This window comes from Crinia signifera, chromosome 7 (assembly GCF_055691185.1).
Source record: "Crinia signifera chromosome 7, ASM5569118v1, whole genome shotgun sequence".
NCBI classification, from domain to species: Eukaryota; Metazoa; Chordata; class Amphibia; order Anura; family Myobatrachidae; genus Crinia; species Crinia signifera.
The window spans coordinates 28091668-28109137 of NC_139223.1; the positions used below are offsets into that span (position 1 = coordinate 28091668).

At 46.5% G+C, this 17470-nt stretch overlaps 1 protein-coding gene across 2 annotated transcripts; it reads left to right on the top strand.

Annotated features, from left to right (window-relative positions):
* Nucleotides 1-1664: 1664 nt before the first annotated feature.
* Nucleotides 1665-16604, top strand: TFAP4 (transcription factor AP-4). Of its 2 annotated transcripts, XM_083152695.1 has the most exons (7): nt 1665-2017; nt 8203-8368; nt 8675-8773; nt 8975-9145; nt 9400-9540; nt 11474-11638; nt 12578-16604. In XM_083152695.1, exons 1-7 carry the CDS (start codon nt 1929-1931, stop codon nt 12749-12751), a joined length of 1005 nt encoding a protein of 334 aa, XP_083008821.1. In that variant the 5' UTR covers nt 1665-1928; the 3' UTR covers nt 12752-16604. The 2 variants fall into 2 exon arrangements, with proteins under 2 accessions (XP_083008821.1, XP_083008822.1); XM_083152696.1 differs by lacking the exon at nt 9400-9540 and having other exon boundaries at nt 1670-2017.
* Nucleotides 16605-17470: the final 866 nt, after the last annotated feature.

Below are 17470 nucleotides of genomic sequence, written 5' to 3' on the forward strand. Positions count from 1 at the left end.
GTACGGCACTACGGCTATCTGGCAGCAATGATCTCTATACTGCACCAGGTCTCTCTCGCAGTAATGATCTCTATACTGCACCAGGGCTCTCTGGCAGTAATGATCTCTGTACGGCACTACGGCTCTCTGGCAGCAATGATCTCTATACTGCACCAGGGCTCTCTGGCAGTAATGATCTCTGTACGGCACTACAGCTCTCTGGCAGCAATGATCTCTATACTGCACCAGGGCTTTCTGGTACGGTAGTTATGAATTGTCTTATCACAATAAAGGCTCCAATGCAATGGTAACCTCTGCATTGTTGCACCATGGCTCTCCGGCAGTATTAATCTCTGTATTGCAACAGGGTTCTTTGACAGTAATGATCTGAGTATTGCACCAGGGCTCCCTTGCATGAATAATCTATGCATTGCACCAGGGCTCTCTGGAATTAATAATCTCTGTATTACACCAGGGCTCCCTGGCAGTTATGATCTGAGTATTGCACTAGGGCTCTCCAGCAGTAATGATCTGTGTATTGCACCTAGGGATAGCCATCGGTGCAGATGCCATCGATGGTTGCCATCGATGGCGATTCTGCACACAGCCATCGATAGCGGCAAACTATTTGATGAATAACCATCAACAGTTTTAGCTATCAATGGATGGTCATCCATTATATTTGACTTAATGGCCCGTGGGCCAATCAGAACTCGTGGGCGGGACTTTCCGGGTGTCGGGGGCAGAGCTATGCTCCATGATCCCGGCACCCTGAGGGAAAAAAAGGAAACATTGTTTCTCCTTTGCCATCGATGAAGGGAAACTATCTGGTACTCCCACATCGATGGCAAAAGTTTTCGACATCGGGCACAAACCATTGATGATGTTAAGTAATCGATGGTCGATGGCCATCCCTAATTGCACCAGGGCTCTCTAGCAGTAAGGACCTATGTATTGCACCAAGGCTCTCCAGCAGTAAGGACCTATGTATTGTACCAGGGTTCTCTGGCAGTAATGATCTGTGTATTGCACCAGGGCTCTCTAGCAGTAAGGACCTATGTATTGCACCAGGGTTCTCCACCAGTAATGATCTGAGTATTGCACCAGGACTCTCCAGCATTAATGATCTGTGTATTACACCAGGGCTCTGTAGCAGTAAGGACCTGTGTATTGCACCAGGGCTCTACGGCACTAAGGACCTGTGTATTACACCAGGGCTCTCCGGCAGTGAGGACATATGTATTGCACCAGGGTTCTCCGGCAGCGCAGGGGTTAGGAATGATGCAGGCAGAGAACATGTGCTCAGGTCTTTTCTTCTTTCTTCTCTCTCCTTCCCCTGCCAAGCTGTCAGCTGATGGGACTGATCACCCAAGCGTGGCGCAAGCAGCCAGCTCCAGCCCTCCATCCTCCCCATTCAAGCTTCTGCCCCCCCTCTCCGCAGTTCTCTACTTTAACATCCCCCCCTTCACCCAAAACCTGCCCACGAAATACCCCCGGGCCCCTCTCTGCACCCTGCCAATGCCAGTCCTGCAAAAGCCTGCCCTCTCCCTGCTGCAGGAGGCCATGCAATGCTCTGCAAATAGTCCTTTGTTTACATGCAATGCCTTACTCTGCGGAAGAAGGGCTGGGATTTGGCTCAGGGTGGAGAGAGGGGGGGGGGGGAGAGTGCTGTGCTGGAGGGGGAGGGGTGCTGTTTCTGATCTCTCACCAGCTGTTTCCCGCCTTGAAACAGACATCAGCTGCAAACACACACACACTCACATAGAGACAGACAGAGAGAGAGAGACAGAGACCTCCCCCCCGATCATCTGGGACATCCTACACTACCCCGGCCATCCCCTGCACGCAGCATCCCCTAACCCGCGGGGCTGATCAGGGGGGACCCCGGTACTGCAGGAGGGGGGCGGGGAGGGGTGCATGCCAGGTGTGCGGAGCTGCTGCTGATTGCTATGGAGTATTTCATGATGCCCGCGCAGAAAGTGCCCTCCCTGCAGCACTTCAGGAAGACGGAGAAGGAGGTGATCGGGGGGCTGTGCAGGTGGGTGACCGGCGCTGCTGTGTGCGCTATGTGTATATATGGTGTGTGTGCGCTATGTGTATATATGCTGTGTGTGTGTGTGTATGTATGGTGCAGCACATGGTGCATGCTCTGCAGCACCTCTCCTTACATCACCTGGCAGTGTGTGTGTTTGGGGATGGGAGAGGTGTTAGTTAGGGGGTGCAGCAGGTATTTGGGGTGTGTTGCTAGGTTGCACCCCACCATGCAGCATGGCCGGGCAGGGGGTGGTTGGTACAGGGCGCAGGAGGTTTGTCAGCTGCAAACAGAACCCACGTGGTGGCGGCGGCGGTGGCGGTGCCCCGGCCATGCTGCTGCAGAGCTGCCACCAGGGGAGGCAGGGACTAGACTCCGCTGCCCCCCCTCCCACACCGGGCACACTCATACCCGCCGGCCACCCGGCAGGGGGCGGGGCCACACACATACAGTGACGGCTCTGGCAGCCAGGAGGACTACAAGTCCCAGCACTGCCCCCTCCCCCCTGCTGTGCGCACAAGGTCACGTTGCTATGGAGCACACACAGACAGCACGCCCGCGGGTGGCACAGTGGTAGCGCCCGCAGACAAGGTCACGGCGTACGGTGCGGTGTGTGTGCGGGCACAGCTGCTGTGTAACACGCCCCCTCAGCTCTGTGCCTCCTGCTGCTCGTGTTGTTGTTGTCACTATCGTAGTAGTGTGAGGGGAGGGGGGGCAGAATAAAAGCCCCCGGGGCAGCACGGACTGGGCTCCGTCTACCCCCAGGACTCCGGGGCAGGGCTGGGGGTTCGCACAGGCGGGCTGCGGGCTCCACCAACCGTGACCTTGCCGCCCGGGGTTCGGCTGAGGAAGAGTCACGCAGACAGGCCTGGCCGTGACTGTGCAGCCCGCCTGGAGTAGGAGTGTCGGCGCGCACGGGCTGCCGGGAGATGTAGTGCGGCGGCGCGGGGGAGGCCGGGAAGTGTAGTCACCGCCTGGCCATGCTGCCTCCCTGCACAAAGCGTGCTGCTGGGGGACGGGTCATGTGACCACTCCAGGCAGCTTTACCCCCGCACGCGCTGCTGTGCTGACTGACCTCGTGTGTGTGGTGTACAACACGGCTCATTGTACACACAGGGTGTCATAACAGCGCATTGTGTCATAACACGGCTCATTGTATGCACAGGGTGTGAAACCCCATATATACACTGCACACTAGATTACTTTTTAATAGATATTGCTCAGAAAAGGGCCTTTCTGAGTGATATGATCTAAAAGTTCGTCTGTTGTCTACACTAAATGGGCCAAATGTACTAAGCCTGAACAAGAAATAGATACCAAGCAGCCCCTAATTGTCATTTCTCAAACCCAGCCTGTGACAAGGCAGTTAAGGGCTGATTGGCTGGTCCTTTATCACCCTCAACTTTATCTCATGTTGAGGCTTAATACATCTGCCCCAATATCGTTCATGATGCGCGCTCCTGCATATCGTTGACATCCTTTGGGCCAGATGTACTAAGCTTGAAAGGTGATAAAATGGAGAGTGATAAGCCACCGGCCAATCAGCTTGTAATTGTCATGTCCCAGGCTGTGTTTGAGAAATGACAAGTAGGAGCTGTTTGGCTGGTGGTTTATCACTCTCCATTTTATCACTTTTCAAGGCTTAATACATCTCTCCCATATTTCCAGATTCTGGTTGTATTTCACTAACTCATAGGGGGGCAGTTCTAATGTTTCTTCTTGCCTGTCGCCACACATTAGCATATCACCCCATCTAAAAAGGGACAGGCAATGTTGTGCCAGTGCTGGGCGACCATTGTTTTTCACGCCTCTGGTGCCCAAAAGAACCGGGTTTAGCTGCGCAGAACGGACCTGCCTGTTCAAAGTATTGGACGCGACAAAGGAAAATATGTGCAATCGGTAGCTGTCACAAGTTTGCTGTCACCAAGGCCTCTTAAGGCATCAGGACTGCCTTACCTGGCCGGTATACCATGACGTTGGTTTTTCATGTATGAAGTGTGGGCATACTCCGCAACATTACTTTACAAGTACTTTATTTTATTTTGATGGTGCCACAAGGGTTTGGTAGCAGTGTACATGGGGAAGAACGATTATACATGGTTACAGAAAGATTTACAAATTAACATCAATACATCATTTCAATTCACAAACTGCATAACTACATAGGGAACACGGTGAGGTACCTGCTTACAACGGGCCTGATGTGTCAATTCAAGTGTTTCTCCGTTCCAGCGACTATATTATCCAGTCACACTAATGAATGAGTATGATTCTGCTGCGTCTCTAATTTTCTGCCTAATGTGTACAGATTTATTACACCTGCGCAGGCCCCTACATGTATAAATGTGGTGCGTGACTCGTCATGTAACCACACCCACCTGTGACATCATCACGGGATGCCAGGGGTGAATGTCTGCGTAATAGTAAAGTAAGGGTACTTCTATGAATTAGTCTACTTGCCCAATGATGCCGTGTTTTCAGAGTAGACGAAAAGGTGTCTAGACCTGATATATGTTGACATAGTTAGTTCGACATGCTATATATCAGGCCTGGCCAACCTGTGGCTCTCCAGATGTTGTGAAACGACAAATCCCAGCATGCTTTGCCACAGTTTCAACACTACCTTATAGGAAACCTGTAGCAAGGCATGATGGGATTTGTAGTTTCACAACATCTGGAGAGCCACAGGTTGGCCAGGCCTGCTATATATAAACACACAGTTAGGTCACAGTGGTTAATGTTGACCTGTTTCAATTTTGACTTTCTGAACAAGTTTTTTTTCTTGGTCGGTTTTTGCTACAGTTTGGTCTGTATATCAGCACTGATATGCAAACCAGACCTGTGCTAGAAACACCACAGCAGGCAGCGACACCCCAGGCAGGGAAGAGGAACTGCATGGGTTTTCAAAGATGGCGGCTGCTAGAATGAACACTACAACAGTGCTCATGGCACACTAAACAATTTAATTTTAATGTTATATATTTTTTTTTTAATTTAAAAAGTATATATCCTTGCTCCATCACATTAAACGTATGACAAAACACTACCCCAAACTGGGGTCACTCAGCGGAGCACAGGATACACACCCCTAATCCGTACTCCTGGGTCCCTTAGATTTACAGATAAGCCATTGACCATCACTGTGATGTTTTATGGCACCTCCTGTAAAACAGTACCTGAGCAGTTGCATATGCGGTGTATATTAGCAGCCGGGAAGTGTTGTCATGGTGACAAGGCATGTTTGCATATAGCTGTACCACTGTGACATACACCTAGAGGCAGGAGTAAACTCTGATGAACTACGTCATGTGGGTAATAACCTCCAATCAGATTCTTGTTCTCATTTGTAACTATTGGATAAATGCTTGAATCTGACAGGGTGCAATTGGTGTCACCTCCTCTCTCTTACTGAAGGGTCAATAAATCTGCCCCAAGGGACGCTATCCTTGGTGCTGAATACCCTTCTGTATGCCTGACTGATATAATGGAACCTTCAGACATTTTGGCAGATGTACTAACCCAGTGGTTCTCAAACTCGGTCACGTTTTTCCAGTCACCTGCCAGGTGCACTCATTACTGACTGAAACATTTTAAAAGAGCCACAGGTGGAGCTTATTATTTCATTTGATTCTGTGAGGAGAACTGCAAAACAAGCACTGTGTGGGATCCTGAGGAACCTGTGTACTAAGCCTTTGGGAGTGATAAAGTACCAAACAATCAGCTCCTAACTAATTTTTCAAACACAGCCTGTAACTTGGCAGTTAGGCGCTGATTGGTTTGTACTTTATCACACACATGGTTCATGTTCTGTAACACGTTTGTTGAATGTACAATTTGTACAGTTATTGCTTGTTTATGTAGTGCCGGTCATATTATTTATTAACAGTTTCTTATATAGCGCACACATATTCCGCAGCGCTGTACAGAGTATAGTTGAAAATTCACATCAGTCCCTGATCACTCCGCACAGTTAGGGCCGTTGTGGGAATGGAACCCAAGACCTCAGTGCTGTGAGGCGGTAATGCTAACCATTACACCGTCCGTATGGCCCCAAGTACGGATGGTGTAATGTTATGTGGTGTAGTGTGAGTTTATAGGATTCACTCTTTCACATAAGTTTTTTTGTTTCTATCTCCGAAAGAATTGCTGATATGACGTAGGTGTGCAGCGAGATACTGATCATTTGATGACCTCTGCACACCTTCGTCGCAGTCAGTGTGGGCGGTGCACATGGCATTAGTACCTGTGGGATAATGAGGACAACTTTGCACTGCATAGAGTTATCGTAAATATAAGAAAGCGGGTGCTGTTTGGCATGGTAATATGTAGATCGCATGCAGCCTGTGTTGTTAAATGCAATAATACAGCACGATTTATAATCGGTAATTAACCGCTCTTGTGAGGTTTTAGACGGTTCCCTAATGTGCAGCAATCACTGTTTGTACAGCGCTGGTGATACCACTGTGGGACACTAGGTGGCAGTATCCCAGTATACAGAGTATGGTGCATCATTCTGTTATAAGATAAAGGGATGTTGTTATTTGGGGAATCCATTGTTATCTCCCGTGAGCTACAGTAACCTATGAAAGCATGCCACCGCTAAAACGATGTTATAAGTAGGATTGTGATTTATGGAATGTGAGCGATCTGCTTTACAAATATTACACGGAATCATAGATTTTAGTACATATAGGACCTGTTTTACCTATATCGTGTCTGCTGTTTCAGTTTGTAATGGTTTGGTTTGTAGTGTAGGTTTATAAGGCCCTGTAGGGCTGGGAAGGTGACAGAGGACCACACTTATGAGTGAGTTTGGGGACTCCTAAGGTTATATGTACCAAGATGGGACTTCTATTAAAGATGGGATGTCGCTATAGACAACCAATCAAAATCTACTCCTTATTTGGCACCTTCTAGAAGATAAAATAATTTGATTGGTTGCCCAATCGGCGTCCTGGAGTGCCCGCCGAGCTGGAGCCTGTGCTAGGACCGCTGCAGCCATCTGTGCAATGTATGGTAGAGGCTGTGTTTGGGTCTGATGCTCCAGGTCCCTCTATTGGTAGAGAAGTATACAACCATCACTAATAAATCAGTATCTGAACGGCTGTCTATGGCAAGGTGGAGAACTATTTAAATAAACAAACACTTTTACTGACACAATCTAGAAAATAAAATCTTTACAAAATTAAAAAGTTGGACTAATAAATCAGTATCTGAACGGCTGTCTATGGCAAGGTGGAGAACTATTTAAATAAACAAACACTTTTACTGACACAATCTAGAAAATAAAATCTTTACAAAATTAAAAAGTTGGACCTGCCGTCTATCAGCGGCTGTTAATTTACTGCAGCCCCTTCCCTGGAAATTACTGTGTGTGTGTGTGTGTGTGTGTGTATATATGTATACTCCTTGTTGGGTGACGTTACCCCATATATACACCCCTTCCTGGCTCATCAGCAGGGACATTGAGTTAAGCATGCCTGTTGCCTGCTGAGAGCGGGTTACAGCCTTGCGTCAGTATTTGAGAAAGCAGCCTACCGATTCCTGAGGTACATTGTGATGTTGCTTGTGAATTGTGCAGGCCTTCGTCTAGTCCTCCCTACGCTGTGAGGAGGTGACCATGCACCTCAGTACACAGACCTGTCAGCTGGCGGTATCCGTGGGTGTACACACGTTATTGTCACCAGTGCCAAGTGCAGGACAGACATTTATTATTATTATGATGCATGGAACTTTGAAGACTTTCATATCCCAATTCTCTGTGAGGTGTCTTATTGCTGTTCTCTGTCCTAATCCCAACAATGAAGAGGGGGAAATGTTTGGTGGGGGCAGGAAGCTGGAGTTCCCTCATCCAGCCCCGAGGGGTCAGCTGCCTTCATTCTACTCCTCCTGTAATGTCATCTGGAAGTTATTACAGCACCCTCAGGGCAGACAGGAGGGGATAAAAGGGGGGGTCCTCAGATCCGGCTTCCATCCTTCCCTGAGAGGGGCCACACACACAGATGTCTAATAGGTCATACTATGCAGGCCGGAATAGGGGCCTCACCCACCTTAACCCCTCCGCTGCTGGAGGACCTGTGTTTATACACGTGCCTTCTCCTATATACACAAAAAGATCGGACTTTCTTCTGCCGGAGAACTCTCCTTTCTTTTTTTATTTTTTTAACAGCCTGTTTTTCTCTTCCTCTCAGTTTAGCCAACATCCCCCTGACGCCAGAGACCCAGCGAGACCAGGAGAGGCGGATACGCCGGGAAATCGCCAACAGCAACGAGCGGCGCCGTATGCAAAGTATCAACGCAGGCTTTCAGTCCCTGAAAACCTTAATCCCTCATACAGATGGGGAGAAGCTAAGCAAGGTGAGGAACCAGGCAGGTCACTGTGTTTCGTTTTTTTTTTTTTTTAAAGTTCTTCCTCAGAGCATTCCTCCTAGACCAGGGATACGGAACCTTTGGCTCCCGGCTTGTTTTGAACTACATATCCCAGCATGCCTCGCAACAGGCAAAATATCAAAACTGTAGCAGGGCATGCTGGGATGTGTAGTTCAACATTAGCTGGGAGCCAAAGGTTCCACATTCCTGTCCTAGAGGCTGCTGCTAAAACATCAGGAGTAATTGTGACCAGTCTCCTAAGCTGACCGTCTGCTGTCTCCCTCCCATGCACAGGCCGCAATCCTGCAGCAAACGGCTGACTATATATTCTCCTTGGAACAGGAGAAGACGAGATTATTGCAGCAAAACAACCAGCTCAAGAGGTTTATCCAGGTAAGGGAGCCGCGCAATGTCCTGGATCTATTTATCTATATTGTATGGCCGACTTAACCAAGCCGCCCGTAGAGCATGCTGGGAGATGTAGTGCAGAGATAGGTTTCAAAGCTCTATCATCAGTTTGGAAGTCGGTCTAAAGCTCTCTGTTTGTAACAAATGATATTCAGCATTCCTATGTACTTCGTCTGTGTATTGCAGGAGTTTAACGGCTCATCCCCCAAACGGCGACGAGCGGAAGACAAGGACGAGGGCATCGGTTCCCCGGATATCTGGGAGGAGGAGAAAGCAGATGATCTGCGGAGAGAAATGATTGAACTGAGGCAGCAGCTGGACAAGGAGCGTTCCGTGCGGATGATGTTGGAGGAGCAGGTAAATGGGCAGCCTTAGGCTGCGACTTGACTTGGTGCATGCAAAGTATTCTGGGTAACGGCATATGGGTGCATCTCTATAGCGTTCGGCTGGCTAGTCTGGGAGCGGTCCTAGCAGGTTAGGATGTCACAGTAGGGTAGCTGGCACGCTGCATGTTTGATAGAGAGAGCGCTTTCTCGGAATGCATCATTGCCGGTCTGTAAGCATGCTGTTGGCCACACTCTCTGTGATTGATTGCTATGACTGACTGACAGGTGCGGGCTCTGGAAGCTCATATGTACCCTGAGAAGTTGAAGGCTATAGCTCAACAAATCCAGCAAGAGGAAGAGGGGGGGCAGGCACAGGGCCAGCAGCTCGATTCGCTGGACAGGGCCAACCAGCATCTCCACTCCCAGGTGAGCCCAGCCCTCTATCCTTGCATCCTGATCTCATGCCCACCCTCAGACCCTTCACTGTCTGGTTACCTTGTGGCCTGCCATATCTCGCTTGCCACCTATTTCCTGCGCAATTCCAAAGCGGTTTCTTATACAGCGGTGCTGGAAAAGTTTGGGAACCCTTTAGATCAGGCATGTCCGAACTACAGCCTTCCAGCTATTGTAAAATTACAAGTCCCCAGCATGCCTTGCCACAGTTTTGCTATTACGGAATGCTAAAACTATTGCAATGCATGCTGGGATGTGTAGTTTCACAACAGATGGGGGGTCATAGTTTGGACATGCATGCATTAGATCTTCCTGATTTGTCTGCATAAATAAGACTTTAACTGTCTTTAAAGCTAATAAGCCTAAAGAACTGATAGAGAACGCCATGAAATGTAACCGGATATACACCCAATTATTTATCAAAATCATTACATTATTATTATTTATTTATTTATTTTGTTGGAAAGAAAAGTAAACTTTAAGGACTGAGGGGCAGCTGTATTAAGCCAGGTGAAGTGATAAAGTCGCTGTACTGTATCACCGGCCAATCAGCTCTTAGCTTTCATTTTTCAAACCCAGCCTGTAAATTGACAGCTCAGAGCTGATTGGCCAGTGATAAAGTACCAGCAACTTCACCAAGCTTAATAAGTCTGCCCCAATTAATAAGTCTTTCCCATCTATTTAGCTCCTCGGAGAAGTCCTTCATCTCACAGGTCCTGGGGGGCTTTCTTGGGTATCTGAATGGCAGATGACAGGGTGTAGTTCTATAATACCATAGTCGACCACTAGAGGTCGACGGAATCTAGTTAGACGCCTATATACTTGGTCGTCCGCATTTAGATAGACAGTGATTGGATATCGACGGGAACCTGGTCAAAAGTAGCAAGGTTGACACGGGTGTTTTGTTTGTCGCTGGTACACTTGGTTCCTAGGGGACACTACTGACATTCGGCACCAAAAAAAGACCATAAACCTGTGTCGATCTTACTACTGTCGACCAGGTTCCCGTCAATGCTTCCTTCCATCGATTCACTGTCTGTCAAAATGTGGACAAACAAGTACAGGCGTCTAACTAGGTGCCTTCGACCTCCTGTGGTCAACCATGGTATTGTAGGCCTGAACATGGTCCATTCCATGTACGATAACCGCTTTCTTGCATGGACATCCCAACTCCTAGCTCCATCGATGATGACAAAATGTCCTGTTCCCATAGCAGCAAATATGTTACTGGGATGAGGCGTTTCTGCTGGAATGTGGCGTTCGAACATGACAAAAGCAGAAACCTTCTATCCCCCCCCCCCTCCCCCCCCCCCCCCACACACACACAGAACATTCTTCCAGTTGTCATCTGGCCCATCCAGATGGTATTCGGCAATCATCTTTGAGAGTAGCCAGTTTCTCCTTGCTGTGCTCCCATGCTCTCTGGCCTTCACTAAGTCCTCCAGGTGGTCTCCTGGACATTGCCATAAGCCGCTGTAAGAGCTGGCCTGCAGCTTCTCAGACAATGGCCTGGGGTTATTTGTGGGATCTGAAATCTAATCTGCCCAGCTCTCGGAGTGATTATTGATGGACAAGCACTGGTGGAGCTGGCAGAAGCTGTGTGTAAATACTTTTTCCAACAGATTTGATTTAGGGCAATAAAAAAGATCTCCTCTAGGGTGTTCTCTCCTTCTTCTTTTTTTTTTTTTTTATTTATTTATTTTTTAAATTAAGATTTGAACACTTTTCTGGTTGCATTTATGCAGAAATCCTGAAAATTGCGAAGGGTTTAGAAGCTTTATAGCACAACTGTATGTATTAATACATTTTCTCATTTTGTTTTTCATATTTTGGTGTGTGCTTTATTTAATTTCTGTTTACTTGTTTTTGTGCTGTTGTGTTATTAATACCCGTCCTGTCCCTACAGCTCCTGGCACCGCATCTTCCCCTGGCGCCCACTCACCACCCCACGGTAATCGTTCCCGCACCGCCACCTCCACCCTCTCATCACGTCAATGTTGTGACCATGGGACATTCCTCCGTAATCAGTTCGGTGTCCACATCCCGGCAAAACCTAGACACCATTGTGCAGGTGGGTGCAATGTGGAGCGTGGCGATAGGAATAGACAGTACAATGTTTATTCATTCTATTAGCATTGTATGATTCCGTGGGCTGTTATTTTATTTATTTATTTATTAACAGTTTCTTATATAGCGCACACATATTCCGCAGCGCTTTACAGAGAATATTTGAACATTCCCTGCCCCAGTGGAGCTTACACTCTATATTCCCTACCACATCTACACTCACACAAAGACATTCTAGGGTTAATTTTTGTTGGGAGCGAATTAGCCTACCAGTATATATTTGGATTATGGGAGGAAACGGGAGTACCCAGAGGAAACCCAAGAAGCACGGGGAGAATATACAAACTCCGCACAGTTAGAGCCATGGTGGGGATCGAACCCATGACCTCAGTGCTGTGAGGCAGTAATGCTAACCATTACACCATCTGTTATCACCCCTTTCTATCGTATCCACCTTTTTTAGCAAAAAGACTAGTGCGATTTCATTAAGTACAAACCTTCTGTAGCGGTTAGCTACCAGCCAGGTGTTGGATATCGTCGCTGTAGTGCCCATGAAGCCACGGTTTTCTATAGCTCGATAGTTTTGGTTGCAGTACATGTGTTTTTGTTTGCGCTGTTTCTGGGGCTGTCATGAGGATAGTTGAGGACCGTTACAAAGGAGGGCGTGGCTGCATGATATCCATAGGTGCACTATGTGGATGGGATGTGGTTTGCAGTCTTTGGGGTGTAGCAATTCTAAAACTGTCATTTAAATTGTATTGAATGAGGTGGTATCGGGTTGTACTGTTGCTATTTTACTTTAATTAAAGAAAGAAATGAAAATGTACTAAATGGGTGTTCTGAATCGGTGATCTATGTGGTCCCCCCCCCAGGTCTATGTTGAATATAATGCGCTTAATTTGTTAAATGTTTGTAACCTATGTTCCCCTCTCGCTCTTTCCAGGCGATACAGCACATAGAGGGCACGCGGGAGAAGCAGCTTCAGGACGAGGAGCAGAGGCGGGCGGTCATTGTTAACGCTGCGCGCCCATGCGAAGATTCAGACACTGCCTCGGACACAGAATGCGATGACAGCGAAGCGGAGCAAAGCAAGGATGACGCCATGGAGGACCCCTGACATCCGCTGCCCTACCCAGAAGCGGGCAAGAGACTGGGGAAACTGGAGGGGAGGAGGAGGCCTTGACGGTACTTAAGGGAGCTCTGACAGGGGCTGCCCTTTGCCAGCCTCCTTCCCCCAAATACGTAGGGTTTATAGGGGAGGTGGTCTACTGGTGACCGCAAAGATACTGTAATGAGGTTGCGGAGGGAGAAGGGGGTTAAAGCACTAAGGGATTGCCCTGGTCTGTCAGACAGTGGAGGAGTGTCATAGTGGGGGGGGGGGGGGGGGGGTGCTTACTTTTGTTTTGTTATTCCTAAAATGTAACTAGTCCCTCATTACCGGAAATATGGTAATGCTTTCCCAGAGGAAGGGGGTTTAGGTATGCACTGGTTAGAAGATGCAGTAGACATTTGGGTGAAGTTACTTCTTGCCGATTTTGGTGTTCTAGATTACCGCATACAGTCCCGGACGAGCTATGGTAATAAAGAGGAACTTCCGCTTTATTTAGCAGGACCATTGGTGGGAACCTTGGCTTGGTTCAACAGGGGTACAACCTTCGTTTTGACAGGACGGCTGTCAACCATAACAGCGGAGTCCCGTTCTGTTAGAGCGTTGCGTCGGATCTTTCCTGTGACGCAGAGAGCCTAGTAACACCGTCGTGATTGCCTGAGGCCTCGCCGGGAGGCTGCATCGGCCCCACTAGTGACCCCCCCCCACTACAGTTCTTAAATTAAGTGGAGACCCACTTATGACACAAACCATACTTTCCGATTTATAACTTTATAAATACATTTTATACTTCTATATATTTTATAGATCTCGCTGTGTGTATATTATGCCTATATTTGACATGGGTTTCTTTCTTTTAAAGGAAACTTGTCAATATGAAATAAAAAAAAAATAACAAAAAGTCTAGGCTAGGCCATTGCTATGGGGATAGCAACCCAATTTGTTATAGTGATCTGCCTCAAAAACATGGTGCAGGCCTTTACACCACAAGGTGGCGCCGTGGAGGATAGACCTTTTCAGCATTTAGGATCTATCATTCTAAAATGTTTAACTTGCTTTCAAATAGTCCTAGGGCCCCCGAGGTGAGACTGATACAGACCATGCAATGTCCTAGCACTACATTAGATTCTGGATACCATTTGCTGCTGTGGCCTTTAGTTGACCTGGCATCAGAACTGAAACCAGGATTGGATTGACATGGGTAAAAAAAATGTATTTGAGAATTCTAGCGCTGATATTGCCCAAATTATTCTGCCACTTTAATTGTCCTCTATTTAGCTCCTCCTTGCCACTCTCCTTTTAATTGGCAATGTCCGCCCTCTCAAATTCCCATACCCAAACATTGGGTGATATCTGTAATCTATTAGAAATAGAGGAGGCGTAGTCTATGAATCTTTTACTAAATATGTTTTTTGGGACAATCAAATAGGAGCAAGTTATAAATCATGTACCAAAGGCGGCAATTCTAACCACTGTAAGTATATTCAGCTTAAGGATATGGGGGCAGATGTATTAAGCCTGGTGAAGTGATTAAGTGAAAGGTGATAACACAGCAGCCAATCAGCTCCTAACTGTTCTGTTACAGGCTGGATTTGAAAAATGACAGGAGCTGATTGGCTGTTGTGTTGTCACCTTCCACTTTATCACTTCACCAGGCTTAATAAATCTGCCTCATAGTGCAACGTTCCAGTGATGAAATGCATAGGGATGTGGCTTAGCGTTCGGATGGAGTTACGGGGTACCCTTCTGCGGTTTATGACATATGTCCTTCGCGGTTATAACCACTTTATGGTAGTTATAACCGCCACCATTGGTACGGGATTTATAACCTGCTCTTTTGCGATTGTCCCAATAAATACATTTGTAATAGATTTGTGTATATATATATATATATATATATAATATATATATTAATATTTTTTTTTTTTATTGGAAAACTAGAATACATTAATGTATTTCAGAGTTTACAAATTTCCAGAGATTTCCATTTATCACAAACGGTTGCTCTTATTTTCAAGAATAAAATAGAACCTTTTTGAATTATTTTTTGGGGGGAAGTCTAGGTACTTTCCTAAAATGCTCTCAGCTGCGGATGAATACTCAGCCTACTAATTCACTATAAAGTAGTGACCGAAAAATGCTTTGCTCTTAAATAAGAATTTTAAGCGTTGAATTGATGTAGATTTAGCCTAGAAATGGCCGCCTCTAGTGTGCGTAGATTATGGATACATGCTAAACTAAGACGGACAGTGCCTGCTGCTTGGCGCCGTCATTTGTGACAGATGTTCGTTTAAAGTTTTTTGTTTTTTTTTGGTACCATTCACTTACAAGAAAAATGCGTTGCTATGAGATAATTACAACCCCCCCCCCTTACGTAGTAGCTAAAAGGGGTTGTAGCTGGGAAGAATGACAGAGAATGTATTTTCTGAGGGTTAACCATGGCCAACTGAGGACTTTTTTACTTTTTATTTTATATGTTAAGCAAGAAAACAAAATCCAGCGTACGCTGTCTAGACTGTGCCGGAAGCCATTTTATGAGCTAAAACAATACTCGTCATTGCCTTAGTGTTATCACTAATTCCTAGTAAATAGTCAAATCGGCCTTCTCCTGAAAAAATGGTTTCAGCCCATAAAGTGGCAGCCTTGCTGTGATAACCCAATGGGAACACTTTTTCATTCTCCCTGACTGAGCCAAGAAAATGGAGTCAGGCAGCCATTTTGTGCCAGTATGTGATTTACAGTATGAAAGGCTACCTAGTTACTGTTTACACTCATGAGATTTGTTGCTTTCTGCCAATTGGTGGTGCGCATAGAAGTTTAAAGCTATTTTTCTTTGTGGGGTATTGCGGGCTATATTTTGACTCCACAGAAAAAATCCTGATGTTTTTATCCATGTTTGTTTTTTGTTTTTTTTTATTCCTCGCCCTCCCCCCCCCTCTCCCTGTCAAATCATAAGCACTTAAATGTTATGTTTCCTGTTTGCTAGGGAAAACGCTGCCAGTAATGATGGGAATGATTTATGTAGCTGGAAAAGGCTTCAGCTTTGTCGCATTATTTTCTGTAATGAAGCGTGCTGCGATTTACCGTGGTGCAGACCTTTTTTTTATCTTGCTACAGATCCACCCTGCCAAGTTGCTCCATATTGAGTCAGTTGGTGGGGATTATTACTTATTTCCATTGTCTTACAACCGTATCCATACCAGAGGCATTCTGGTCTATAAAAATGACGCTTTACAGCAGGCATGTTGAAACTATGGCCCTCCAGCTGTTTTAAAACTACACATCCCAGCATGCATTGCAATAGTTTTAGCATTCCCTAATAGCAAAACTGTGGCAAGGCATGATGGGACTTGTAGTTTCACAACAGCTGGAGGGCCGTAGTTTCTACAGATTCCACATTTGCCCTTCTTACTGACCAGTGCCCTGTATTAAAAGGGAAGTTATGATTTAAAATGGATCCTTCACCTACAACCAGTGGCGGGAGGAGCCATTTTACGGTCTGACCTACTTTTCAATCTCTTGACCATTGGTACAACCTGCAAAATGGCTGGCGTCGCAACACAGAGCGCATGTAAAATCTGCATCGCCGTAACCCGCAGCACGTTTCTTTTCTGCATAGGAAGTGGGAGGACGTCCCAGCCTCGCAACTTGCTCCCAGCTATTCCCAGCACTCCTCCCCCCCCCCTCTCCTCACCGAAGATTGATCTTCCTGTCATATTTTTTTAACCATTTCAGCTCTTGTGTTTATTGAGAAAAAAAGCTATTTTATATTTTGTTAAGAAAGTGACATAAAAAAAACCCTTCAAGGCAGCCGCCTTTGTAAAGAAACAAAATAAAAATGTTTGTACTTTGTTTTTTAGAACCTTGTTGTCTGTGTGGGTTTATTATGATCTTTGTTGTCAGTGCTCACCACAGCCAGATTAACACCGCCGGCCCAGGCCTCGGTATAATATAGGTCCGTCACCATTAGCACTTTTATCTCTCACCCAGATTTGATCTCCCCCCTAAAAGATGTTTTGGATCTGCAGTTGAACATATTTTGCTGGTATTTCCTAAAACTTGCCTATGAGATCTTGGCCTTGTGCATCTCCATACGGATAGAAATAGAAGGTGCTGTCCCAACAGTGGCCAACTGAGGGCAGCCTTCTCCATTTGTCCTTGTTGAGCTTTGTGGTCATTGCTGCAACGATCATACTGAGACTTTTAACACTGTTCCTTAAGTTTGTCCTTTTAAAACAACCCTACAAGGTAGCGCCCGGTGGATTGCTGGTCGGGCAAAAGCATGAGGAGACGCTGCAGATGGAATCGGAAGTGACGCAACAAGAGACTTCTGCCATCGGGAGACTCCTTCCGCCATTACAACATTTTTTTTTTTTTACAAGCACCCCTTACTGGTCTGCAGAGTACTCCCAGTAATTGGGTAGACCACTATCGGTTGATGTGGTCTAGCCTGACATTGACAAATGGTCGACGGGTTAATAGTCAACATGATTTTTTTTTATTTATTTTTTTACAGCGCTACAAGTGGCCATACAATGGAGAGTATCATAGTGTGCCGAGCGCTGTGAGCCAGGCGAGGGGACGCGGTACACTTGTACAGTGGCCATGTTGTCAGATTTTGACAGTCACCAAAAAAAGGTGAAAATTTCATGCCGTCCCTTTCAGCTGTCAACCTTCCGAACAAACTACCAACCTTGTCGAACTAATGCTTGTGTTGACCCCCCGACC